Source organism: Agelaius phoeniceus, chromosome 6 (assembly GCF_051311805.1).
Source record: "Agelaius phoeniceus isolate bAgePho1 chromosome 6, bAgePho1.hap1, whole genome shotgun sequence".
Classification (NCBI taxonomy): domain Eukaryota; kingdom Metazoa; phylum Chordata; class Aves; order Passeriformes; family Icteridae; genus Agelaius; species Agelaius phoeniceus.
The window spans coordinates 19462970-19488076 of record NC_135270.1 but is presented as its reverse complement, the minus strand read 5'-3'; the positions used below and the strand labels follow the sequence as shown (position 1 = coordinate 19488076).

General features: G+C 48.5%; 2 protein-coding genes and 1 non-coding gene across 7 annotated transcripts in view; 1 reads left to right on the top strand and 2 right to left on the bottom strand.

Annotated features, from left to right (window-relative positions):
- Positions 1–872: 872 nt before the first annotated feature.
- On the bottom strand, positions 873–13782 carry RNH1 (ribonuclease/angiogenin inhibitor 1). Of its 3 annotated transcripts, XM_077179971.1 has the most exons (11): positions 13643–13782; positions 12737–12868; positions 10172–10277; positions 8376–8546; positions 6283–6453; positions 5464–5634; positions 4533–4703; positions 3881–4051; positions 2794–2964; positions 1881–2051; positions 873–1664 (listed from the first exon to the last, which is right to left on the bottom strand). In XM_077179971.1, exons 3-11 carry the CDS (start codon positions 10255–10257, stop codon positions 1577–1579), a joined length of 1371 nt encoding a protein of 456 aa, XP_077036086.1. In that variant the 5' UTR covers positions 10258–10277; positions 12737–12868; positions 13643–13782; the 3' UTR covers positions 873–1576. The 3 variants fall into 3 exon arrangements, with proteins under 3 accessions (XP_077036086.1, XP_054490891.2, XP_054490893.2); XM_054634916.2 differs by lacking the exon at positions 12737–12868 and having other exon boundaries at positions 13643–13765; XM_054634918.2 differs by lacking the exons at positions 12737–12868; positions 13643–13782 and adding an exon at positions 11862–12015.
- Positions 13783–19085: 5303 nt separating this feature from the next.
- On the bottom strand, positions 19086–19158 carry TRNAA-AGC (transfer RNA alanine (anticodon AGC)). Its single transcript has one exon. It is a non-coding gene; the product is annotated as a tRNA-Ala (tRNA).
- Positions 19159–19229: 71 nt separating this feature from the next.
- Positions 19230–25107, top strand: part of LOC129121247 (uncharacterized) — a 77573-nt gene continuing 71695 nt past the window's right edge. The window contains exon 1 of one of the 3 annotated variants that reach the window (XM_054634378.2): positions 19230–19335. The gene's annotated coding sequence lies outside the window, so the exon portion shown is untranslated. Of the gene's footprint in view, positions 19336–20071; positions 20281–25107 lie in introns of those variants that run through there. The other 2 variants (XM_054634381.2, XM_054634377.2) reach the window with 2 other exon arrangements.

Genomic DNA, 25107 nt, shown 5'->3' with positions numbered 1-25107 from the left:
ATCTGCTGAGGGGAGGAACGGGAGGCATTTCCAGGCATTGCAGCTGCAGTGCAAGAGCTGAGTGCCCTGCTTCGGGTAGCCGGGATAGGGAAAATCCACTTCTGTTTGCCGTCTTTTTAGAGGGCTGTTTTTACATCCTCCCAGATGCCTGATTTTTCTGGCTCTCCCTACACATCTTTTTACCCTCTGGAGCCCTTAGAATGGGTTAGTTTTTATTCATGGAGAAGACCAAAGCCAAAAGGAGAGGGTTTTTAGCATTTTGGGCAGTTATGAGAGACATGCCTTTAGGAAAAAACCAAATCCTATCCTTCACACTTGCCTGAAGACACAAGTAAACTATTCCTCATGCACCATTTTAGGTTTTTGAAGGCTACTGTAGAAACCGCTTAGGTCAAATATTCTAGGACAAAGAAAAGCCAGCTGTGGCCTCTACAGGAAGAATGTGAGCAGCAAAAAGCAAAGCCTAGAGAACACCTTTACCCCTTAGGTGCCACACAGAATTTGCCAGTGAAGGAAACACCAAGTGACCACTCCAGGAAGAGACATTGGGGAATGGGATTTTTTTGCCATTCATTCTGCAAGGCCAGCCAAGGACAATGCCAGGCTTGCCTTCTATATTTTTAAATCCATATTCATGCTTTTGTGGTTTAGGTGTGCAGCAGTTGCATTTTCTGTTGGAACAAGGGTTTGTTACAACTCTGGGCATGAAACCCTAGTGTCCCCTGAAAACTGAAATGTCTTCTAGGCTTGTTCTTTGCCTAAAGCCTTGACTAAGATCTTCTCCTGGCATGTTTCAGCTAGGGACTTACCAAAAACAAACAAGTAAACCAAGGTGTTGGTAGTGTTGCAGTTCACAAATAACAACATTGGTCTTAAAGGAGAAATATACAGATATATTTATTTTTATAAGTAGAAAAATTAAGTATAAAGTTCCTGTAGAACTACTCTTTGCCAGATCAAACATATCAATCATTTAATCATTTCCCATACTAGCAGAAATGCACACAGCATCTTTTGTTGGTAGGAAAATCACCTTTCAAAGGACATGAATTTTGATATTGCACAGCTGAACAGCTGCTCATTTCTTTTTTTCTCTTGTGCCTTGGCCACCACTGCTTTTCCAAGAACTCTTTTAGGGAAAGACAGGGGAGAGCTCAATTTTAGATTAAAAACATTTAGGTTTTTTTGAAAGCCTTCCCCAGAGACCTATCAAAAGCACCACCCAGTAACAATCCAGTGGGTAGTTCTCTTGCCTTGGGAAGGAGCTTCTTTAAAGCCCAGCTAATTCGTTAGAAGGGATTACAGGATTAAAGAGCTCCTAAGGGCTAGAGACCCACTTCTCCAAGACAGTAATTGTTTATTTCAAGGATAGTGATGCTGCAGCTTTCATGAGTCTCAGAGTTAGTACATCCAGAGATGCAGAGAAGGCTGATCAGCTCCCCAGACACCCACTCGGGGAATCCACAAATGGTTTTGGTACAAGAAAATTCCCTGTTAAGTTAATTAGTTTTACGTATGGAAAGTTCAGATTAAGAAGAGGACATTGCTTTGACGTTGTTCTGCAGGCAGTCACCACTCATGAAATGATCTTCACTTCAGGCTTGGACTCTTCCAAGGCTCTCAGTTCATCATCCACTTCAGAACTCCACAAAATGTCATACAAACTACACCAAAACAAAAAGGCAAGTGAGATTTAGTGAGCATCCTCCTGTTAAGGGAAAAGTCAGATGCACAACTGGCCAGTATGGGAAGGTCATATGCCAGGAAGGGCCCCATCTAGCTCTAAGAGCAGCCAGAAATTGGCTTTACAGCCCAGGACCCCCTTAGTCCCTGACCAGCAGCAGCCTCCCACCCCTGCCAGGGCTACCACCATTGCTCACATTAACTGCTGCACGTTGCAGCTGGGCTTCTTCAAGGCTTCACAGATCTTCCTGATGCCTTCGTCTTCCAGAGGGTTGTAGCTCAGGTCCAGCTCAGTGAGGCACTGCTTGGTGGCCATGACAGTGGCGAGGGTGGCACAGCAGCCTGCTGTCAGGTCACAGTTCCCCAGCCTGCAGGGAGAGGAGGGAGAGGCCAGCACAGTGAGCCCTGGCTCCAGGAAACCCTGCCCACACCTGGGCAGCAGGTATGGACATCCCCAGCATGAACCAGAGATCCTGGCAAAGATGGCATCTCTGAGACATCAGCAGGGCTGGCCTATGGTCTTGCCACGGAGACAGCTGCCCTCATGGTGACTGCTGAACACCTCAAAGGCCTCCCTAAAGCATAACAGCGTGTGGCTATGGGCACAGGAGGAACCCATTGAAGTTATTCCCAAATTGACCACCATGCATCATCTTCTCTTATCACTATACTTGACACTTGCAACCATCTCTCTGAAGAGGGCAACAGAGGGCTCTCAGTTGATGACCAAGTAGCTATAAGTGGTCAAAAGACACTTTCTGGGACAGACTTGCAAGTCTTACTGATGTCTCCCATGACCCATCTGCTTCACTCGCTCACTGTGAATTCAGGCATCAGAGCACAGCTCCGGCTTCTGTCCAACAGCATGGAGAGAACAAGCACTAAGCATCAGACAGCCCAGAGCTGGGCTCAGCTGGGAAGGGAACAGGCTCATGGGGAAGGCAAATTCCACCCCAGGGCTGGAGGTGATGCTCCAGCTGGCTGCCTGCTCCTTCTGGTGAGGCTGGACCAGCACTTGTGGACCATAAGGACATAAGGACCATGGAAGTACAAGACAAAGGTTGAATTCAGACAGCAAGAGAGAAGACAACTTCTGAGAGTGCACCTTACCAGAGGGACTGGATGTTGCAGTTGGGGTGCATCAGCCCTTCACACAGGAGCTCCACACCTGCATCTCCCAGCTTGTTCTCACCTATGTGCAGTACTTTCAGGTGCTTGTTGGTGCTGAGAGCAGAGCTGACAGCCTTGCAGCAAGCAGTGGTGAGCCCACACTCCCTAACCCTGCAAGGCAAAAGTGAGATGAGATCTAGGTGGCACACCTAGAGACTATGAGGCACCATTCACTTCTTTACATTTATTCAACAGGAGCCCAGACAGTGGGAACAGAGGAACCAGGGCTTTCCTGCAATCACTGTACTCCTCTCAATGCCTGTCTGCTCAGTCCTTTCTGGGCAGTACCTCTCCCACTCTTTATGTGGCACGTCTGTCCTAGAGAATGCACCTGCCCAAGAAGCACAGGACCAAAGAAGGATGACCTGTGCTGCTCTAACAGTCACTGGTGGCTCCACTGTGTACTCCTGAGGCACCCCATTGACTTCCAGGCCACCAGGGCAAGAACCCAGCTGGGGGCAGGAGCTGAATCTGCAATGTAGGAAAATTCAAGTTCTAAGTGAATGAACAAATTTCCTCTCCTACACTATCCCAGCCTAAAAGGTAAGACAGTCAACAGGACAGGATGATGAGACATGTTTAATGTCACTAGAGCTTTCTTTTGTCTCATTAGTGAGAGTTTAGCTCCAGTGGAGAACCTGAGATATCTGATCACAGCACTCATTTTGCTATTTCATTAGGCCTTTCAGACTTCAAAAGTCTCTTAACTGTCATTTGTTGCATGATAAAACAATTAATTAGAAGCTCTGCAAGCGATGCTTGGCCTCCTTTTGGTTGTAACAGGATAACTGATGGTGCACATCTTCAAAGTGTCTATGAGTTTAGAAATACAAATCCTTTTAAAGTCTTTAAGTCTAGAAAAGCCCTTTTTAACTCTATAAATCCTTTCAGTAACAACCAGCAGAAGTTGCTTGTGGAACCGCCACAACTGAGGATCTATCTGGGTGGGCATTACTTCACCTTACATCTTTCTTCAGTGAGGCCTCCAAAGAAAGCAGTAGATATGTGAAACTTGACAGCAGCTCACCATAGCTCCTGAAGTTTAGATTTGGGATCCTTGAGTGCCTGACAGAGCATTTCCATCCCTGAGTCTCTCAGGTTATTGTCTATCAGACTGATCTCTGTGAGGGTCTCCTTTGTACTGATGAGTCTGGAGAGATCTTTACAGCTAGCACTTGTGAGATCACAATCCCATAACCTGCAGGGAAGAACAAAATGTTATTTTCTCCCAAGAATGACTTAGATTAGAAAACAGAGTCCTGTTTTAGTAGTCTGAATGTCTGGTTACATTGTCTCATTTTCTTGTATCCTTTCATACATCATACAACACAGCTTCCTCCTTTCCTTACTTTCCACTTGCTGCACCAAAAGCTCTGCTTGTAACACACAAAAAAAGAAACAGAAATATACAATTCTAGTAGACAGCTAACTCAACTGGAAGCCAAGACAATGCCATCATAAACTTCTATTTGGCCTCTCACCAGAATTTGATCCAAGCAATTTCAGTGGTCCTACTTGTTCATGGTGTTCTCCACCCAGTTTTTGGGAATTCACTGATTTGCAGCTGAGACACTTTTTTGACCATAAAGGGTAAATGAGAAATTTCCACTTTGGAGCAAACCAGCAGCACAACCTAAACAGCTCAGAAGCTGCAGAAGGAAACCTCTGCCCACCCTTACCACAGCTTCTGGATTTTGCAGCTAGGATGCATCAGTCCCTGGCACAGCAGAGCCAGACCGGAGTCCCCGATCTTGTTGTCTCCCACAGAAAGATCCATCAGAGATGACTTGTTCCTGAGAACAGCACTAATCTCCATACAGCTGTCACTGGTTATGCCACAGTTCTCCAGGCTGCAGGAAAAAGCACAGTTGGAGTTGCTGCTCCAGACCCACCCGTGTTAGATACACCCCAATACCCAGTTCAGACTGAGAAGGGTCCTTGCTGCAAACCAGTGCAGCTCAGCCAGGCACTGCTACATCCTGCAAGGTTCAGAGAAGATACTGATGTCCAAGATGGGACTCTGGGTGAGGTTCTGCTCACTGCTCCTGCATTTCATGAGGCTGCAGGGCACTTTGACCCAGCCATTCATATGCACTAATGCAAGGATCATTCTTGCCAAACTTCCCTTTTTATCAGTTATCTGTTTTAAGAGGAGCTTTTGGCAGCATCACACAATGAGTCCCTGCTGAGCCAACCCCTGCTGAACCTCAGGGGCAAGATAAAATGAATTGTGCTTTTCCCAGAAAGCCCTTCATGGGCTTTACCACAGAAATGAGGCCAAACCCGGCACCTTTGTTTTATAGCAAAAAAGGGCTCTGAATAAGTATGCTCAACAGGCTGGTAATTCCAGTTTAAGAACTAGAGCAACTGAGGGTGATTGTTCCTCTCCTCTGAGACACAGGTGGGCAGTCTTCCTTAGTTAAGTGGTGGTTTAACCTGGAGTGCCAAAAACCCCAGACCTTTGTGTGCAGTTTCCAGTTACATAAATCTGAGCCAGCCAAAAATCTGGCCTACATTTCAAGCATTCCTGACAACAATTTTTCCTGTCCTATGGATGGTGTGACTAGCAGCAGCACTAGCTGCCATTAGAGATGACCAGCTCTTCCTTACTGTAGTAGCTCCAGGTTGCAGCTTGCCTCCACCAGGCCCTGGCAAAGCTGCTTTACAGCTGTATCTCCCAGTGTGTTGTTGCTCAGGCTGAGCTCCTTCAGGCTGGGCTTGCTTTGCAGAGCAGCATTGAGAGCTTCCACAATATCAGCTGTGAGTTCACAGTACTCCAGCCTGCAAGAAGAAAAGAAGTCCAGGCAAAAAGACAACCCTCCTTACACATCCTAGTACCAACAACAATCAGCTGAGCCTGGTGTGTGTTAGCCAGGGCAGAAAACATGCCAATGTGAGTTAAGGCAATGCATAAAACCAGACATAACTGTAAGCTTTTAACAGCATCTTTCTGCTCATTTCAGGAAGCATTAATTCTTAAACTAGATCCCAGGGGACCCTAGCAAGACCAGTTTTTACACTAGGCCTCCACTGAATCAGTGTACAGGCAGCTTGGAGCACAGGGATGAGCTCTGCACTGCAACACCATCAAGAGCCTCAACTCTGGGCCTGCCCAGGGGGAGCTGGGGGCTGCAAATATGCCCAGGTCCTGCTCAGTCATGAAACAAAGACCAAGGGCAGCAGAATCTGATGTTTCCTGGGCATCTGAGAGGTCTTGCATTTACAGCCACCGCTGCCAGGAGGGCTAAACAAAGCCTATGGGAACAGACACTGGACTTCCAAACCCACAAGATCCACCTGCATGAATAAATATGACAATTTCAGGTAAAAGAAGAGCAAATCCACACCTGGCAACAAAACTCCAGCTTGCGTCAAGGGAAAAGCAAGCATGGCCTGTGTGATGACTGAAAAAGCCCAGTGACTACTTACTGCAGCTTCTGCAGCTTACAGCTGGGGTTCATCATCCCTTGGCACAGCACCTTCACTCCAGCAGTTCCCAGCCTGTTATCCCCTACATGCAGCTCTGTCAGGGATGGCTGGGCACTGAGGACGGAGCGCAGGGTCTCACAGCTGGCACTCGTCAGGTTGCAGTTTTGCAGCCTGCAGGAGAGAGAGAAATGCACTCCTAGAATTACAGAGGTTCTTCTCAGAGAGCTTTATTTGCTGAGGTTGGAACTCGGAAAGGACACCACAGCTCTGATGGTGCATAGCCCTCTAGGAAGTGGTTTGTCCAGGTTAGTACCATTATTTTACAGGTGTGCCATAATATTTCATCAACTACATCTGTGCTACAAATAACAGCTCCCCTGCTTCCTTCAGTGTAATCACTCATACAGCATCTCCAGCAGAATAAGGATTCACCCTATAGGTAGCCCCACAACTGGTTTCTAGAAGTGGTTTAAATATCAGGAGACTGACCCCAGATATAAAGCAAAGGCATCTTATGATTTCTCGCCCCCTCTAGAAATGTGATCCAGAGTCAGTAGAAGTTAAAATCTCATCCAACCATGGACATAATTTAGTTTAATGGTATAGTACAAGAAGGATCTATGAAGTTGATCCTTCAGCACTCAGGCTTGGAGAAGTAGCATAGGAACTGTGCTGATATTGCTGTGGGGTGTTTATAGAATTATTGGATACGACTTTAGAGCAATAGAGAGGTGTTGTGCAGGAAGGTTTGACTTGGGTTTGCTTGCTCTTTTATTTCCTCTTATTCCTCTTATTCATTCCTCTTTATATTCCTCTTCCTTTTATTTCCTTTTTATTTGGTTTCTCTTTTATTTAAGGTACCTTACCAGAACCCCAAAAATGGACAATGTTTTTCTACAGAACTGAAAAACCCAGGCTGTTACTTGAGCATGAGGAGAAATCTGAAGCCTGGGGCAAACTCTCTGAAAAATTACTTAAGTCTTCCAGTACAGAGTACCACATTTACTTCTTGAAGGTCCATCAGAGAGCTGCAGTTTCATCAGCTTCACAGTCAACATTCTTTCTATTTGCCTGAGTCCTCATTGCAGACGGCATAGGGACTTCAATATCTGAACCAAAAGTCATATTATTCTTACAAGTTAGTGTTCTGAGGATCCCAGATTCCTCTCAGGAGCTGGAGGATTCCTGCACCCTGCAGAAGAGATGCTGAACAGAGAAGGCAGAAGCCCTCTTTGAGGGCTTCTGAGGAGCAGAGCCAGCAGCCACTGGCTCTGACTACACCTCCTGCACCAGGGATGCTGAGAGAAGCCCACTAATGCTATAAATGTGGTGGGGTGCCTCCATAAAATGCCTCCTAGAGCCAGGGAACTCTCCAGTTTGCTGCATTCTGAGGATCACTGAACGATGCCAGATCCTGGGCTGGCACCCCCACTCCCCAAAGCTGAACCTCAAATGCATCTGATGAGAGTCCTTCATTGAATTTGAGGGGAATTTTCCACAGGTTGTATGTGGAAAATACAGGTTTTACACCTTGTACATACTCCTTTAGATTTGTGTGCTTGTGAGTGGGAATATACTGTAGCAAATGGACTGTGACTGTTGGTGTCCTAGATTATTAAGTACTTTAGATATGTAAGTTAGGCCTGTGAGTTACTGTTGCATTATAGTAAATTCTATATGAAGCTTTGTTAAATTGTTTAACCCAAGCTATTAATGAAGTGCTGTTAAGTTTAAGTGCTGTTAAAACTTTTAGGGCTAAAGTAATGGTTCAGTCCAGAACTCAGTTTAGCAAAGATTCTGAACCTTGAAATTCAAAAGGACTGTCTTCTTTATTCACCCTTTCCTGTCCTCACCATTCCCCCTTCTCCCAGCCTCCATGTAGATAATTCTTCAGTTGACATTGGTTATTGACTTTAGATTTTTGTTTGCTTTTTCTCTACGTGCTTTAACCATCTAGTACATAGTAGAGTGAACTTTGTCGACAAATTGTTGTGCTTTCACTTTTATATTAAACCTGCCTTTGATTCTTTAAGAGACCTCAAAACACTCATTTGTGACAGCAGGATAGAGCAAGACAATCAGTGGAGCTTTACCATAACTTCTGTAGGCTACAGCTTGGCATCAGCAACCCCTTACACAGGTATTCAACACCTTCATCTCCCAGCTCATTGTTGTTCAGCTTCAGCTCTGTGAGGGATGGATTTGTGTTGATGATGGAAGAGAGATCCTCACAGTTACTGCTGGAGAGATTGCAGTCATCCAACCTGAAAGACAAGGACAGAAGGAGCACTTCAGTCCTCAGAGTTGCTCTGCTCTCCCAGGCTGGAGCACTGCTCATGAAAGCAGAGTGGGCAATGTTCCTGCTGTTCCTGGGATGCCTCCATAAGTATGTGCAGGACCTGCTGGGTGTTGCATGGCCCAAACCAAGGTGTGCTCTGGGCTGCACCACAGGATGGGCTGGAGGGCAGCTTCCCAAGCCTTGCTCCTCCTCTGTGCTGCACAGAAGTGGGCACAAATCATTCCCGTACAGCTGGAGGAAGCACCTCCACTTAAACAGTGACAGTGACAAACCATCTGCCAGCTTACAGGTGTCAGACTGGTTCTGCAGTGAGAACTGCAGCCAGCCCAGAGACACTCATCAGCAGGTTGGTGTCTTGCAGGTGAGTCATGCTGGTTTGCACCATCTCCCTCCAGCAGGAATCTCAGCACACAAACCCTGAGTTTACAGTTTGGCAGCAACTTCCCCCATGGGATATCAGCATTCTTCTAGGTGCTACTGGATGGATGAGGATGAATTTAATTGAAAGGAAAGCCAAGGAAAGGATCAGGAGCACAGGACAGCCAGGGAGGTATAGAAGGAGGCAGAAAAGACACAGAGCAAAAAGAAGGTGTCATTGAGAACCGTACAGCCCCAGGCACAGCCACAGCCAGGAGTGCCAAAAGTTGCCTGGTCATTTCTCCTTAGACAAGAGTATGAAACTGAGGCTCTATGAGGGTTCTCCTTCCCTCCCCTTGCAAGAAGACATGGATTCCAATGGGATCATGTTCAACACTGATGAAACAACCCCTGCAGCAGTCACCCTTATCCATTGCCTCTGGAGCGGCCCAGCCTCTGCCCAGGAGACAACCATCCCACTGCTTTCTGCCACCCAAGGCAGGCCTTGGGAAGTCAAGGCCAGGCCCATGAAGCTTTGCCTGCAAAAGGCTCCTTTACAAAACAAAAGGAAGTTGCCCTCACCAGATCCAATCCCTCCGAGGCACTGCTGGCATGAAGTGGCCCATCCTCTCCAGCCCCAGCAGGATGATGCCATCCCATGAAGTATGAGTTCCCAAACAGCAGAGGGGAAAGATTGCAGTAGCAACTCTTCTGGGCACTGTCCTACACCTTAAACCCCAGGAGATGGTTCCCTCCCATTGTTTGCTCAACAAACAAGGCTGGTACTTCTGAAGGTCAAGTGAAGAATTAAAAGCTGATGGCGCACGGCTTGTACCTGACTGCTGAAGCCAAAATCACTTGACAGCATCAAGCCTGCAACCCAAAGAGTGTGCAACCCAATAAGCACAGAGAGATGTCTTCCCACTCTTGAGAGACAAAAGCAGAATAACCAAAATGGAGGTCAAATATTTAAATCACATTACCTAGCTGAGCCCTATGGCACACCAAGAAACAGGGCAACATTAACTACAGATAAATATCCTTTGGTATGAAGTAAAAATGCTTTGCAAGAGGATGGGGGTTTATCCATCCTTTAAATTAACTTTCTGGATAAAAATTCCTGTTGTTGTGCAATTTCTAAGTCCTAGGACAAACAGTTCTGAAGATGAAAAGCACAGGAAAGAAATGCAACAGTTCTTACTCAAAAGAGAGAATACACAACACTTTACTTACCTGATGGTTTTGCAGGATTTCATTGTGGTCAGAAGTTCAGCCCATCTAGATGGGCTCATCTCTTCACACTGGATGTCAAGCTCCATTTTGACAGTTGAGATAAGACCTGAAAATTAAAACAAAATAAAATCACCTTTTTTTTTAAATTGACTGAGAAGCAATGATGTTCTTCAATCCTCCCAGCTCTCAGCCATGAGTCATACTGTGCAAAGGGGACAGATTATAATTTTCCAAAACCTGCAAACACCAGTACAAGGTCAGGAGAGTTGGAATGGTTTTGTCTGGGACTTGGGAAGGCCTTCCTCTGAGAGGAAAAAAGCACAGGAATCCTGAAGAGATATGGCAAAAGCCTGTTATCTGGAGCTGCTTGTGTGAGAATAAGACATTCCCCTTCCCCCTCCAAGGGAACTTAACCAGAAGGAGCTTTATAGGGGCACTGGTGCTACTCACTACTGCACTGCTGAGCCACACAGACACCAGCTCCACCAGCGTGGCACACCTGACCCATTGTGGACCCTGAAGCTGTACTTAAAATTGGGATATTTTTGAGAGAATTTGGGTGAATGAGGACAATGAGCATGAGAACTGCCTGGGCTCAAATTAAAAATCTTGCTGGACATGTGTCTATATGTGAGAAGTGGAACTTGCGTGGATGGGAGAGGTGTTCCCTCTACAATTCGATATCCAAGGTTTGAAAGATCACTCTGGTCAGGCGAATCCAAGTACAGAGAAGCTGGTAAGTGGATTTTTTTTCTGCACAACGCTGTGTTTACAATCACTTCAGAAATCACTGCATTTCTGTCTGTTGTACAGAACAGCTCCAGATAAACGTGCTTGCACAAAAGCATGCCAAGGCCAGTAGCTGAGCCCTAGGTTTAGTCTGCAAGGGATGGGGTTAAAGGCAGCGCTGTAGAGTAGGTGACAAAATGCAGCCTTGGTCGGCTGGTTTGCCCAGCATGACTCAGACTACGGGACGGGGCATGAGAAAGAAATAATCCCTGAGCTATCCCATCGGAATGTGAGCTGCAGGCAGCCACCGTCTTCCCTCTCTGCAGTCCCCTCCTGCCGCCGTAACATCGCGGGGATCCCGAAGTGGCTTTTCCCGCAGGCCCGCCCGGTGCCAGCGCTGCCGTCAGGTCGCGCCCACAACAAACGCGGCACCCACGTGGGGCGGGGCGGCGCTCGGCAGCCGCGGCCGGACCGGGACACGGCGCCAGCGGCATCGTGAGCTCAGGACGCGCTCGGCCGCTGCCCTTCCCTTCCCAACGCGAGCGCTGCCGGGAATCCCGGCCCACGGCCTCCGTGGGATCGCACAACAGCCCCACGTGTCGCGGGGTGATGGGGATCGGAGCCAGCGGCGACACGCGAGGGGACAGTGGCAGCCGGACTGTCACAGCCCTCCCTCCCCGCGTCGCTCGGGCACTCTCCCGTTTTACCCCCGCCTGGATCGACAAAGGGTTCTTCTCCCAGCCCCGAGTTCTGCACCTTCCTGTGAGCCAAGGGGGGATCCCGTTCGGGGTCCCGGGCAGCGGCCCGGTCCTATCCCGGGGCACTGCCGCCACCGCCGCCGCCCCTGCCCGGTTCCCCCCGCGCCGCCGCCTCCCGCACCGCAAGCAGCGCTTCTCCCTCCCAGGCTTTCTTCCCTCCCTGCTCCCTCCGGCCCGGCCCGGCCCCGCTCCCCAGCTCCTACCGCCGTGCCGCCACCGCGCAGCTGCCGCCGGCTCCCCCCCGGCTCCGCCTCGTATCGCGGCGGGGAGGAGCAGGATCTGTCCCTCCTCCCCTTTTTCCCTTTCTTCCCCATTTTCCTCTTTCTCTCCCTTTTTCTTCATCTGTTCCCTCCGTTTTCCCCCTCTCCCTTTTTTCCTGCCCTCTCTGACACTTAGCGCCCTTTCTCCTCTCTTTTCTATTTGTCTTTCTCTTTCTTAATTTTTCCTGACTTCTCCCTGCTTCCCTCTCCCCCTCTTTTCTGACTTTCTTTCCCTCTTTCCCCTTCTTTCTTTCCTTCTCTACTCTCCTTTATCTGTTTCCTTCATATCTCCTTCCTTCCTTTTTCCTCACTCCGTTTTTTTCCCTTTTTACTTTCTATTTTCCTCTCATGCTTCCCCCTTCTCTATCCTTTCCTTCCTTCCTTCCTTCCTTCCTTCCTTCCTTCCTTCCTTCCTTCCTTCCTTCCTTCCTTCCTTCCTTCCTTCCTTCCTTCCTTCCTTCCTTCCTTCCTTCCTTCCTTCCTTCCTTCCTTCCTTCCTTCCTTCCTTCCTTCCTTCCCCATTCTCTTTTGTTCCTTTTTCTACCCTCCTTTTTTCTGCTATCTCTCCTCTTACTCTGAATTTCCTCTTTTTCATCTCACCAGCTTCTCTAATTTTGTCCTCTTTTCCTCCCTTTCCTTTTACTCCTATCTCCTGTTGCCCTTTTTTTTTTCATCCACCCTGATCTCCCTGATGCTCTTCCCCCTGCGCAGGAGCACTGGGATACATGGGAAACAAGCCAGGGGAAGGAGAAATCCCTATAATGAGGGGATGCATAGGGGGTGGGAGTATCAAACATAAAATGAGGTAGTGTACCAACCTCTGCTGTGTGCCGGGACCTGGAGCAAGATGGGAATGCAGGCAGGTCACCCAGGGCAGAGGCACCGGGGCAAGGTCTCAGCTAGGGGAGACAGGACTTCCCGAGGGAGCTCAGAACTAGGAATTGTTTGAACTGGAAACAACAAAAATATCCTCAGTGGTCTCCCTGACTTACAGTTTACAGACAGCTGTGCATGGGGGCCAGCTTGGAGGGCCTGGGAAGTGCCTGCTCCCTATCCCTGTCACCAGTCCTATCCGGGACGCGTTCCCTCATTAGTGCAACACGCCGGGCAGAGAGCTGCACGTCGCTGGCACAAAGGCCCCTCTCTCTGAGCTCTTTGGAACGAAGCTGTGACAGCAGTGGAGGATGGGCGCCTCGGGCTTGTGCTGTGCCAGGCCTGCTGCCCTGCCGGGCTCTCCCCGTGTCACTGCCCCCAGCCGACCCCAGTGACCAGCGGCTGTCCCGCACACCCGCCCCGAGGCAGGGCGAGGGTGGCAGCGCTTGGTCAGGGCTGGAAGGCATTCGTCATCCCTTGGCTCGCTTCCTCCCCCGCCTGCCGGCTACTCCCTGTCTCCCTCCCTATTGTTTCCCGGTAGTTTTAGCCCCGGTAAAAGCTCATTCAGATTTTCACAAGACCGAACAAAGAAAGGTTTTGAAGTGCCGAGAGGGACTAGGCAACACCCCGACTTGCCTTCCTCCCTCCACTCCCAAAATCTCAGCATCTCCCCCAGATTTTTCTTCCTACCAACACCCTCTCCTCATAACCCTGGCTCACACAACAGTTCAACTAAACCCAACCAGCTGTTCCCTACAAAGCACGGCTTTAAAATGGTTCCGTGCTCCTCCCCGGGAAGCAGGAGGGAAAGTTTCGGGAGTTTCAGAGCTGTTTTTGCCGCTGGTACGTACCTTGCTGTTGTCGGTTCTGTGCGGGAGCGAGGGGGCCGAGCTGGCGCCTTCCTGCTGCCGTTACCACGCAACCTCTGCTGTCGTACACACGGTGCCTGCTAGAGGGAGGGAAACAGTTTTGGGCTCTGACGGCTTTTTTCCTCCCGTGGCAGCTCTTCAGGGCCTTGCAGAGCAAGCACTGTGCACACAATTGTGTCCGGCTTGTGATGAAGCAAATGCTGCAAAAAGCTCCTAATGGTGACAGAGGCAGCTTTTACTTCTCACACCGGATCATGTGGCCACTTGCCATTGTTTAGCCCAGAGCAAGGGAGTAGTTGCCACTGAAGGATCCATCTGAAAATGAGGCCACGGCAGTGTTGAAGTGTGGGTAGAGATGATGGAGTTTGTGTAGTCCCTCCATTCTCCAGGCAAGCCTGTCCTGCCAGGCCTAGGAGTGATGCTGAGCACATTACTGCCTACCTGTCACCTTACCTGGGGGTTCTGCATTCGTCTTCCCAGCAGGGGCTAGGACACAGGCAGCTCCCTGCTTCTGCACAAGCTGAGTGCTCACACTGCCTGGAAGGGTCCCTTGGCCACCGCCCTGGTTGTGTCTCCCTAAAACTGCCCCTCAGCAGCAAGCATGGACCTCACTCCTATACCTCCTTCTCCTAAATTCCCACTGGTTCTTCTCCTCCTCAAGGAAAACCCTGCCATCACTCAAGCTGCATTGCACAATAGCTGTGGGTTGAGGTAACCTGCCTTCTTTCCCCACTCTCAATGGTGTGAAGATGAATTAATGTTTCAATAGCCAGCAAATGATCCAGTAGCAGAAGGACAGATTTGTCTTTCCCTCCTGGGGCTGCCAATGCTGACAGAGATGATTGTAGAATGATGACCTGAAAAACAGAGCCTTTGTTGAGCCACAGGAGAAACACCAGAGGCTTTCCCTCCAGCTGCTTTTATTACCCTTCTCCTGGAGGAGATGGAAACCAATCACCAGGAGAGCCCAATGAGCCAAAACCCACTTTTCTCAGTGCCCAGAAGAGAGTTGAAAGCCAGAGAATTTACCTCTTCCCTATTCTCTCTCAGGGGACTCCACACAAAGAATTTGCTAGAACAGTCCTCGTGCTTCTGGGTCTGACCTGAAACCTGCTGAAGCACAGGCAAGATCTTGGGGATGGCCTGAGCTCCTGGCTTTGGTGTTTGTTGGATGCTCCCTGGCAGGCAAATGGAGGGGATGCTGAGGCTGGTGCAGGATGTCTCTGCCCTTTTTGCTTGGCATGATGCTTTCAGGAAGACCACCAGTGTTAGGAAGAAAGTTTATGCTGACAGGAGATCTCCCAGTCAATCAGGCAATTTGAAGTCAATGCCTGTCATTCAGCCCAACAGCAAAGGTGTAATTACCTATCCAGCCACTGCTGGCATCTCTCTGCTCTTGGTTCCCGCTTCACTGCACTTATCAGGAGTCTCTAAAGGACAAAGTCCAGTGTTTGTTAGAGTTTTCAGAGAGGTTCATGTCATGTGTGCCTTCTGTAGACCTCCTGCCCTGGGCAAAGCACCCAATACACTCTAGTCTGTGTTGGTGAAATATTAGATTTATAGGCCAAATAGCCATGCCAAAAGGTTATGTGCTTCTGTCTCCTTGTCAACCCTTTGGCTGCTCTCACTGCAGGGACAACAAAAGGCATCTCTGGAAAAATCTATTGTCCTTTCCCCAGCAAGCAGGACAGGCCATCCTGCTCATCAAGATACACACAGATCCAGAGGAAATGATACAAAATGGGGCTGAGAAAGCCAACAGCAAACACCAGTAAGAAATACCTGTGTGTGTCTTGCCACAGAAACAGTGGAAGACTCCTGGCATGGAAGGCATGCCCATTTGGTTATTTGTACAGACTCAGGCTGATTCCTTAAAGATGCCTTCAGGAGTGTGGCAGTGACATCTGCCCTGTGTTCCCCTCTTTATCACAGTTTCCCATTATCCTTTCTGAGTTCATTCAAATTTATCTCCTCTTTTTTTAGATCCTCTCCCTCTTTCGGTCTTTGTAGCAGGGAGAGAGAGCACGGTGATGCCCATCTTGCCCCTGCTGCCTTTGGGCACAGCTGGCATGAAAGAATGAAGTGCAGGTCTTCTGTCCTGGGATCTGAGGAAGTTGAGATGTGTTTCTGCATTTAAGATGACTTCATTGTAAAACTAAATTTATGCACATAACCCTAGAGTAAACTTACAAAAGAATACTTAAATTAAGCCCATTAGTGTAAACTGAAGACTCTGCCTCTTCCCCTTCTAGCAGTTTCCTGTTCTGTCCCCTCTGCTCTTAGGATGCCTCTGTGCATATACTTAATGGTAATTAGCAACAATAAACTTCTAAGAGTAGTGACAGATCTTTTTCTAACTTGACTATGTGATCCCTACCAGAAAATTCATTCCATAAATTCAGCTGTGGAGATCAAAACAGCAAGCTGTAAGCATGTGCCCAGCTCCATTTGTTGCAGTGAGTGATTTGTTTATATCCTACTTGATCCATTGCTGGAAGCCATTTGTTCCTTGAGCTTGTGTGCAAACTTGAAGTAAGGCTTTGTAGGGTGAGGAAATGCAAAACCTAGGTCATTCCTGAAGAGTCAGTGGGCTGATTAAGCACTGGGGAGCAAAGTATTTGTGGAGCTAGAGTGGAGAACCTGACACTGTGGCTTAAGTGATGCCTCAGGAGCAAAAAAAAAAAAAAAAAAAAGGAGGTCAATGTGTTGGTAGCAAGCTGTTAGTGGGGTGGCTGAGCAAGGTTTGGGTTTTTCAGCAAATACAGGGAATAGCTCACCCTGACTTGCATGTGTGCACACACACATATGGATGTTCCATACTGTGGCAGCTCATTATAGATTCCCACAAGAAAACCATTAGGGAGGAAATTCTTGCTGTTCTGATGTGGTCGCCTTGTTCTTGTAAAAGAAAAGCTGTTGTTTCCATGTTGCACTGGTTTTGTTTATTGGGGAGTGGAGAGCATTATAATGAAATAGTGCTGTATGTGTAATACTTTATCCCTGTGGATATAGCCTTTCACAGTGGGTCCAGCGAAAATGGAGCCCCCAAAAAATGGAGCTTCCCAGATATGTTCATCAACCAACACATCTGCAGAAAAAGTACTGTCAGAGGAATTTTTCTCACATCCCTGCTTTTCTTCTTCATCTTCTGTCTCAGCCTGCCGCAGTGTTTGCCTGCCCGTCTGCAGAGGGCGATGCAGCATCAGTTTGACCAGACCAATGGTCCTCTGGTTTTCCCTCATCCCGAAGTTGCCCTTGGTCACCAAGACATTGCAGGGGTTGAGGGCTGGGATGGGGCCACAGCTAGAGGGGAAAATGAGAGGACCAGAGCAGAAACACAGGTGTATTTCACAGCGCAGTCTCTTTCATGCCAGCTGTGCAGCAGCTGATGAAATGGGAGACTGAAATGGATTTCACTTTCCTGTTAAATCCTGCTGTACAGGAAGACTTGAATAATTTGCTGAAACTTTGAAGGCCACGGTAGGGACAGCTGGTTATTTCATTAGTTTGTACAGGACTCAGAAGTGTAAGTTTAAATCAGCTTTAAAAGGCAAGAATGAAATCTTGAAGTGAAAAGAACCCCAACAACCATACACTTATCTGGTTTTCAGACTTCAGTTTGCCCGTTAGCACTGCCTGTTTGCAGAAAGGAATAGTAGATGTCCTCTGCCAGTAGAGACATGTCTCTCTAGTCTCCATGAGAATACCCATGAGAATTCATGGGTATTCGTGCCCCAAAAAATCACTTTGTATCCTAGAGTCGCGATGGTTGGAAAAGACCTCAAAATGATCATGTACATCTGTTAACCCAGCATCACTGTGTTCATCACTAAACCATAGCCCAGAGTTACATCCACATGCCTTTTGAACACTTCCAGGGATGGGGATTCCAACACTTACCTGGGCAGCCTGTTCCAATGCCTGACTATCCTTTCAGAGAATACTTTTTTTCCTAATATCCAATCTAAACCTCCCATGACACAACTTGAGGCCATTTCCACTCATCCTGTAACTTATCACCTGTGAGAAGAGACCCCTTCACCTCACTAAAACTCCTTTCAGGTAGTTGTAGAAGTGATGGGGTCTCCTGAGCTTCCTTTTCTCCAGGCTAAACAACTCCAGTTCCCTCAGCTGCTCCCCATAAGACTTGTGCCATAAAAAACCCCACTGCATCCTCTCTTTAATCCGGTTCTTCCTTGGATGATCAGAATTAATTTGCTGCAAAGGCATGGGGGTGGGATATTTTGGAGTCTCCTCAGGTATAGGCTGGGGTCGGTGAGCAGCTGAAAGCTGACTTTCATTCTTTGTCATTGAAATTTGCCAGAAAGGTCATTTCCTTATGCATGTAACCGAGGAAAGTGCTCAGAATTGTTTTCTTCCCAGTTCAGTTTGTGGTAGGGATGGAAATCCTGCCAGCTGAGTGTGATCCTGTTTTCTTTTCCATGATACACCATCAGTTTTTAAAAACAGCTTGTCTTTTTTTAAAAGCTTTTGGTTGTTTGTTGTGGCTTGTTGTAGTAGAATAGGAGCAGAATGTGAAGCACTTGCTTGAACTTTGCACCTGGATAAATTCAGGGAGCAAGTTCTTGACCTTTTTTTAAATAAATGGCACCTACATCAATGACTCCTTGAGGTTTTTTGATTTCTTCCTAAATTTACAAACAAGTGTTTTGGCTCTAGCAGAGGCCTTGAGGTGAAGGGATCTCTAAATTCTTTCCTGCTCTTGGGTGGGATGAGAGAGGGAGGGATGGGGCCAGAGGTGTGTGGGAAGAACTGGATGCAGTGGGTGCTGCTCACTGTTGTGGCCTTGTCCAATGTTCAGTAAGGAAACAAAAGACCCTCTTGGATTGCCAGGAATACACAGGCAGTGTTCTGCCTGCCTTAAGCATGGGATGGGCAAATGTATCTGTGTAACTGGGAGCAGGTGAGGTCACTCGCTCTGCTGAGCCTGGAGGAGACTGAGGGGAGACCTCAGTGCAGTTCCAGCTTCCTTGTGAGGGGAAGAGGAGGGGCAGACACTGATGTCCTCTCTCTGGTGCCCAGTGACAGGAGCCAAGGGAATGGCCTGAAGCTGTGTCAGGGCAGGTTTAGGCTGGATAGTAGAAAAAGGTTCCTGACCCAGAGGGTGGCTGGGCACTGAAAAAGACTCCCCAGGGAAGTGGTCATGACACCAAGCCTGACAGAGTTAAAAAAGCGTTTGGACAATGCTCTGAGGCACAGGGTGTGCCTCTTGTGGTGTTCTGTGCTGGGCCGAAAGTTGGACTCGATGATCCTTGTGCGTCCCTTCCAACTCGGCATATTCTGTGGTCTTTAAAAATGTCAAGGAAGCAAATAACATGAGGGATTTAAAAAGGCAAAAGCACTACTGCTGCGGTTTGCAGTGGAAGCAGGCGGTGGGCTGGCAACTGAGGGCACGAAAAGTAGCTGGAGAATGCGGGCATCGATCCCGCTACCTCTCGCATGCTAAGCGAGCGCTCTACCATTTGAGCTAATTCCCCGCGGCAGTGTCTGGAGCGCCCAGTGCAACCATGTTGACTTCTCGCGAGACGCCGTGCGCCGCCAGTTGTTCCACGTCCCGGTCGGGGGTCTCAGTGCGCCTGCGCGGGAGCGCGACGGCCGGGGCTCGGCGGCGGGCCGGGCTGGGCGCGCACCGAGAGCGGAGGATGCGCCCCGCGGTGAGACCTGGAGCAGGAACGGGGCGGGAAAGGGAGTGGGAACGGGAACGCGAAGGGAATGGGAACGGGAACGAGATGGCAGTGGGAACGGGAATGGTGAGGGGCTGCGAAGGGCTCTGTGTTTGGCGGGCAGGATGCGTACGGCTGTGTTTGTGGGGCGGCGGTGCGTGTGGAGGTCAGAGCAGGGGCTGGAGCGCCCGGCACGGGCTCTGCCAGGGCCTGGGCTGGTCTTTGAGTCGCGGCGGGGCTGCGCTGAGCTCAAAACAGAACGAAACAACCAAACAAACCCCCTCACCCCCCGCCCCATAAAATATCGAGCCCCCATCCCGCCCCCCCGCAGCCGATGAAGGGCGCAGGAGCTGCCCGGATGAGCCCGGTTACTGCCCAGGGAGGCTTCGCCTGCCCGGCAGCTCCTCACGGCCCTCGGGGCACCGAGCCCGCACCTCCCCCTGCGGGGGCTCGGGGTGACGCTCGGCCTGGCTGGGCGGCCCGGGAGCCCCCGGTACTGGCTGCCATCCATGCTGGGACATCCGGCTGGGTCCCTGCGCCTGGCTGGGACAGCCGGGATGCCCAAGAGCCTGGGTGAGCAAACCTGCTGCGGGCAGTTGGTTCTCCCCGCCTTGCCCTGCAATGTCTCCTTTGGAAACAACACCCACAGAAGTGAAATCTGGCACCGTGGTGAATCGTGAGGTCTTTTTCTCCAAGAAATGGTTCCGTTTGCTCTTGTGCTCCAGCTGGAGTAGAGTTAAAGGCAGCAATTTCCCTGCTGGACAAGGAAGGAGATGCTCGCTCTTGAGCAGGGAACTTCAGGTGCCTGTTGAAATGGCAGATGGGGGCATGTGCTGGAGTCTTCTGGGGAGCTGCACTGACCAGATGGGATTTTGGTGCCCATTTTGGATGCAGGAAAAGGAGATGCCCTCAATCAAGGGGTGCATAGCAAAGCAGGTGAGAGCATTGGGTCATTTCTCTGCAAATGCTATGCTGAGGAAGACAAAGCTATTGGTGGGCTTGCAGTGTTTAATTAAAGCTGTGTTCAGCAGTAGCAATATCCAGGACTCAGTTAAAAACCTGTCATTCTGGTAAATATCTTGCCTTGTGCTCAATCACTTTTCTTCCCCTTTGATGTTCTTTGTGTCAGACAAGACAAAACCCAAAAAGCGTTGATGGCCAGTGCAAAATACTTTCTGAACCGAAGTGATTACAGAATAACTTTGTTGTATAACCTTGGTGGTGGCTGCTTAACGCCTAGCTATGTGGAGAGCAGCAGAGTCCCGTGCTGAGCTGGCCAGGCTGCAGGCACTGATCCTGGTCACCAAGTCACTGCAATTCACTGAGCAGCAGGGAATTTGGTGAAAGTGATGGGACTTGCTATGGCTTTTGCTCTCTCGAGTTCCTGGGTGCTTTACACGTTGCTTTCCTGCAGTACTTTTCTACTTCTACCTTGGTTGTGTTCAAGCCATCATTCCATTGGTTTCAAAACCATTCTCTGCTCAATATTTCACCCTTCTTGTGGGATTTGCCTTAGTTCTGCCTGTGAGATACAAGTTACTTTTTCTGGATGAATTTGCTGAGCTATCCTCCTCCAGACTATGAATTTCTGATTAAACACTCCTATATATCAACAGCTTTGCAAATGAAATAGGTGCAAAACATTTTTTATTTATTTTACTTGACAGGTTTTGGGCTCTGTGAATGAGGTCTGCTTCTTCCAGAGTTTGCTTAATAGGTTCTCTGAATGATATTTTATTGAAATACTTGGAATTTTAAATTTACTCCTCTTTTGTTCTTTTTGATGTGTTGCATCTTACTTTAAAGGGCTGGTGAAGCATGACCTCAGAGCTCTTCGGAAACTCTCCTGTCTCTCATTTATCGTTTTCACGGTTGTGAGCTTCCTTCTGTGTAGGGCTTTTTTTTTTTTTTGTCAGAGAGAAGATTGGCCAACAAACATGTTCTGAAAGACATGTTTATCTTGAAGAAAAAACCCAACAGCAACCAAACAAGCGAGCAGCCGCACCCATCCAGCAGTATGATTTCTTATCTTGGAGCTTGACTCATAATTTTGATGGCTCCTTACCCTTACTGTTTTTTTTGAAAAGAAAGTAGTTTTTGTAGCTATTCCCCTGGGTGCCACACTGGAGAGCACTGCACTTCTGTAATTTTTTTTTCTTGTGTTCTCCTGTCTCTTTTACATCGTCCTGAGCTGCAGAACCCCACAATCTTACCCCAGGCTTCTCTTTTTTTTTTTTTTTTTTTCCTTTTTTCTGATATGGAGTAAACCAGGAGATGCTTGAGAGTCTCTCCTGCTGAGAAATCTTACCTTCAATGCACACAACAGAGTTTCACCAGCTTGGCTTTGCTAAGTATCAAGCTGGCTCTGTGGAGCTGGAAAATGTGTTTCAGGCTGTGTTTTGCATAGATGCTCTCAGATGTGAGGTTTCACCGCCTGGGTGTTATATGTGTTTTTCCTGTCACGGGGCAGTCTGCCTCTGAATCATGTTGCTGGGAGCTCCTGGCAGAGCAAATGCAGGGGCAGGGGGAAAAGAGGATTGTCTTCAGCCTTGCTTCATCAACCCCAGCCACAGCCCTCCCTCATTTGTGCCTTGTTTGGTTTAATAACGGGGTTGTACAGCAGCTTTTCCCACAGCAAAACCTCTTTTCTCCTTTTCTTTAGAACTAAAATCACTGCAAAGAATGTGTGTTAAGGTGGACTTTGAAACTCAAAGCTTGTCAGTCCTTCACAATCATGCTGGAGTAATTCCTGTGCTTTCTTCTCCTTCATTTTAATTATGGGGAGAGTAGTTCAGCTCCCACAGCTCAAGCTGTTGAGGATATGTCTGTGCTCTGCAAATAAATAAACTTTGTGCTTGCTTTCCCCCTTCTGTCTTCCACTTGCTCTGGCAGAGCTGTGCTCCTGAACAATGCTAGGCAAGTATTGTTCAGGTTTTGGTGGATCTGTTTTGTCCTCGTGCTCCATCCACGCTGAGATTATAGAAGTTGCCTTGCTGGTGACTGGGAAGGTACCACCTAAAGAAGCCTACAGCTGCTCTGTGTAAAGAACAGCCCCCACAGATGCTGAAGTTGCAGAGCTCTCAGTGCAGCTTTGGGGGAGGTTGCTTGCTGCATCCCCTTCAGCTCTCGGCAGCCTGGGACATTCCAGTTGTCCATTTTACTGGGTAGTGCAGGGATTCTTTAAGGGGCTGGTTCATGCCACGCTGCAGATAGCTCAGCATGGCACTGCAAGAGCTGCTGTGTGGTGGAAGGCAGATTTCTAGAATGTGCAAGATACTCTCGTGTGCTGAGCGTAGCAGTCTCGGCTGGTTTGCTACCATACACCTCCCTGTTTGAAGCAGCAGTGGGTATTTCTGAAGCAAATATTCAGACTGGAGTGCTTGCTCTGATTTTCTAGGTGGGTGGGTGCTCTCTGTAGCTGTGGGTTTGCTTTGGCACCTCAGCTTAAGGTATTTGTAGAGGGACTGGTGTAGGTTGTCCCTAAGTGTCTGCCCGAGTGCCAGCCGGCTCCGCATCCCGCCCGGCTGCTCCTGCGCGTGCCATCCCCCTCTGCACTGCAGAAGAGCTAAATCGGGGTTGCAAGAAAGCTGGCGAGAAGCCTGGATGTTCCTAGAAAGATATTGATTGCCCTGGACAGTTCGGGGTTGTTCCTTTTGTTTCCCTGCCTCTCGTCACGGGGTCGGGCTCGTTCGGGCGGCAGCTCACTGGAGGATGGAGAAACAGTGCCGGCTTTGCGGGCTGAGGCTGGAGCGGAGCCATCCCAGCCCGCCTCTCTCAAGTGTTAAGTCTGAAGCAGCCTGCCTGGTAATTCCATTAATGAGAGCCTAGTGCCAGAGAGATAAATGTAATTCCACGGTAAAGCTAACGCTTTGGCTCAAATGGAGATGATTTGCTGGTTCTCCCGGGTGCAGTGCTGTGAGTAATGTACTCCAGTATTACCTACAGACCCTGTTTAAAGTCTACATGTCACTGCAAAAACTGGGCAGTGATAAAAAAATCTGCTGCTAAATCTTCATGTGAGGAAATCCTTAGTTCTAGAGTGTAGCTGTCTCTCTGCAATGGGTTTTACAGGGAATAAAAGTTTCCTGCTTAACTCCTGACATGCAGGATGGCACCACGCTAAGCAGCCAGCTGATCCAGGAGACAGCTTGAATGGGCTTTGGCCAGAACGAGCTCTCTGTGTATAATCAGTGCAGAACAGAAATTATATACCCTTTGTGTGTCACACCAGAAAGCTTGCAAGCACCTCAGAGCCAGCCACCACAACTGCAAGTAGCACAAGCTTCTCTACATTTTTGGCCATGAGGTCCATGCTTGAATTCAGAGCTCACAGTCCTGGCTAACTTGCTTTGATTTCTTTTTGAAGTAATTTTTTTTCTGACTTCTCACTTTTCTTAGTTTGATTTGCAGATCACCTCTTCTTGTTTGCAGTTGTATAATACCCTTGTGGCACCATCATCAAGTCTTGTGTTGAAAAGAAATGGTTAATTGGGACATTTTTAGCTCTCCTTGTGGCTTGGATCCTGGAAATCAAACGCAGGAGCCAGCACCATTCAGCTTTCTGCAGAGGAGTTCCTGTGCTGCAGGCAGCAGCTGAGCAGCTGTGTCTGACAGGGTGGGAGCTCAGAGTGCCAGTGAGCCCCAGTGCTATGGTACCCCAAAGTTCAAGCAAACAAATTACTTGCTTCATCTTTTGGAGCTTAATGAAGGATTTTCCTTGTCATCAGTCCAAGGTAGGGAAAAAAAGTTCAGTGAAGAAGAAGGAGGTGCTGGGGATGCTCAGCCCCTTTTATGTCCCCATCACTCCAGCTTTGCCCGAGTGTCCATCACTGGGTATCTGATCTCCTTAGGTAGGACTTGAGCCCCTGCTGGAGTCCTGACAGCAGAACTAAAGCCAGCTTGCTCAAAATGCTTGTTTGTTGGTGTGTTCAGCAGCTTGCTGGTGCCTCTTGTTGCAGGAGGTGTGGGGAGAGTGGCTGGTTGAGCAAAGTGAGGTGTGTGCTTTGCTGGTGACCTAGGAGCAGCTGGGACAGCAGCCTAAGTCTGCAGCCTGCTCCTGCATCTCTTACTTCTCTTTGCAGCAGCTGTGCAAACATGCCTGCCTTCTTCATGAACATGCTGTGGGCCAATTCACTCACCAGAAATCAGGATCAAAAGCAGATTGTCCTGAGTTTTTAAATCTCCTGCCTCCCCTAGCCTACAGTGCTGTTCATTAATCAGTGAGGGGCATGCGTGTGAGAGCCATATCTGCCACTCACCACCGCTGTGGCCGGATGTTGTATCAGTCAGAGCTACTGCAGTTGCTCTTTAAAAAAAACTTGTTTGAATCATAGCTGACTACAAAAGTTTTAGCTTAGTAGTGTGGTTTTCTCACCCCAAATTAAATTTTTTGACTGTCTCCTTTCCTTCTTTAAAGCTCTGTCATCTGATGGGCTTGAGTAGAGCATGGTAGCACTGATAGTGAGTTATGTGTCCTGTCAAACATTTCAATACAGAGTAGATGAAGGAGCAGGTAGGAAAATGACCTGCATATTTAGAAATTCAGTTTCTTGAAAAACTGTGGTGCCTTGTACTTACAGTATCTCTCCTCCCTCCCCCTTCAGTTCCATGAGTCAAAAGTGATCATGACAGTGTTGATATATGACTGGGGGGGTTTATCAGGAAGGATGTAATGTGTTCGTTCCTCTGGTGGTAACAAAGTGGGTCAGAAGTGTTACCTGTGCTGTTGCTGCTGCTTATGATGGTAACCAGATAAACTGAAAT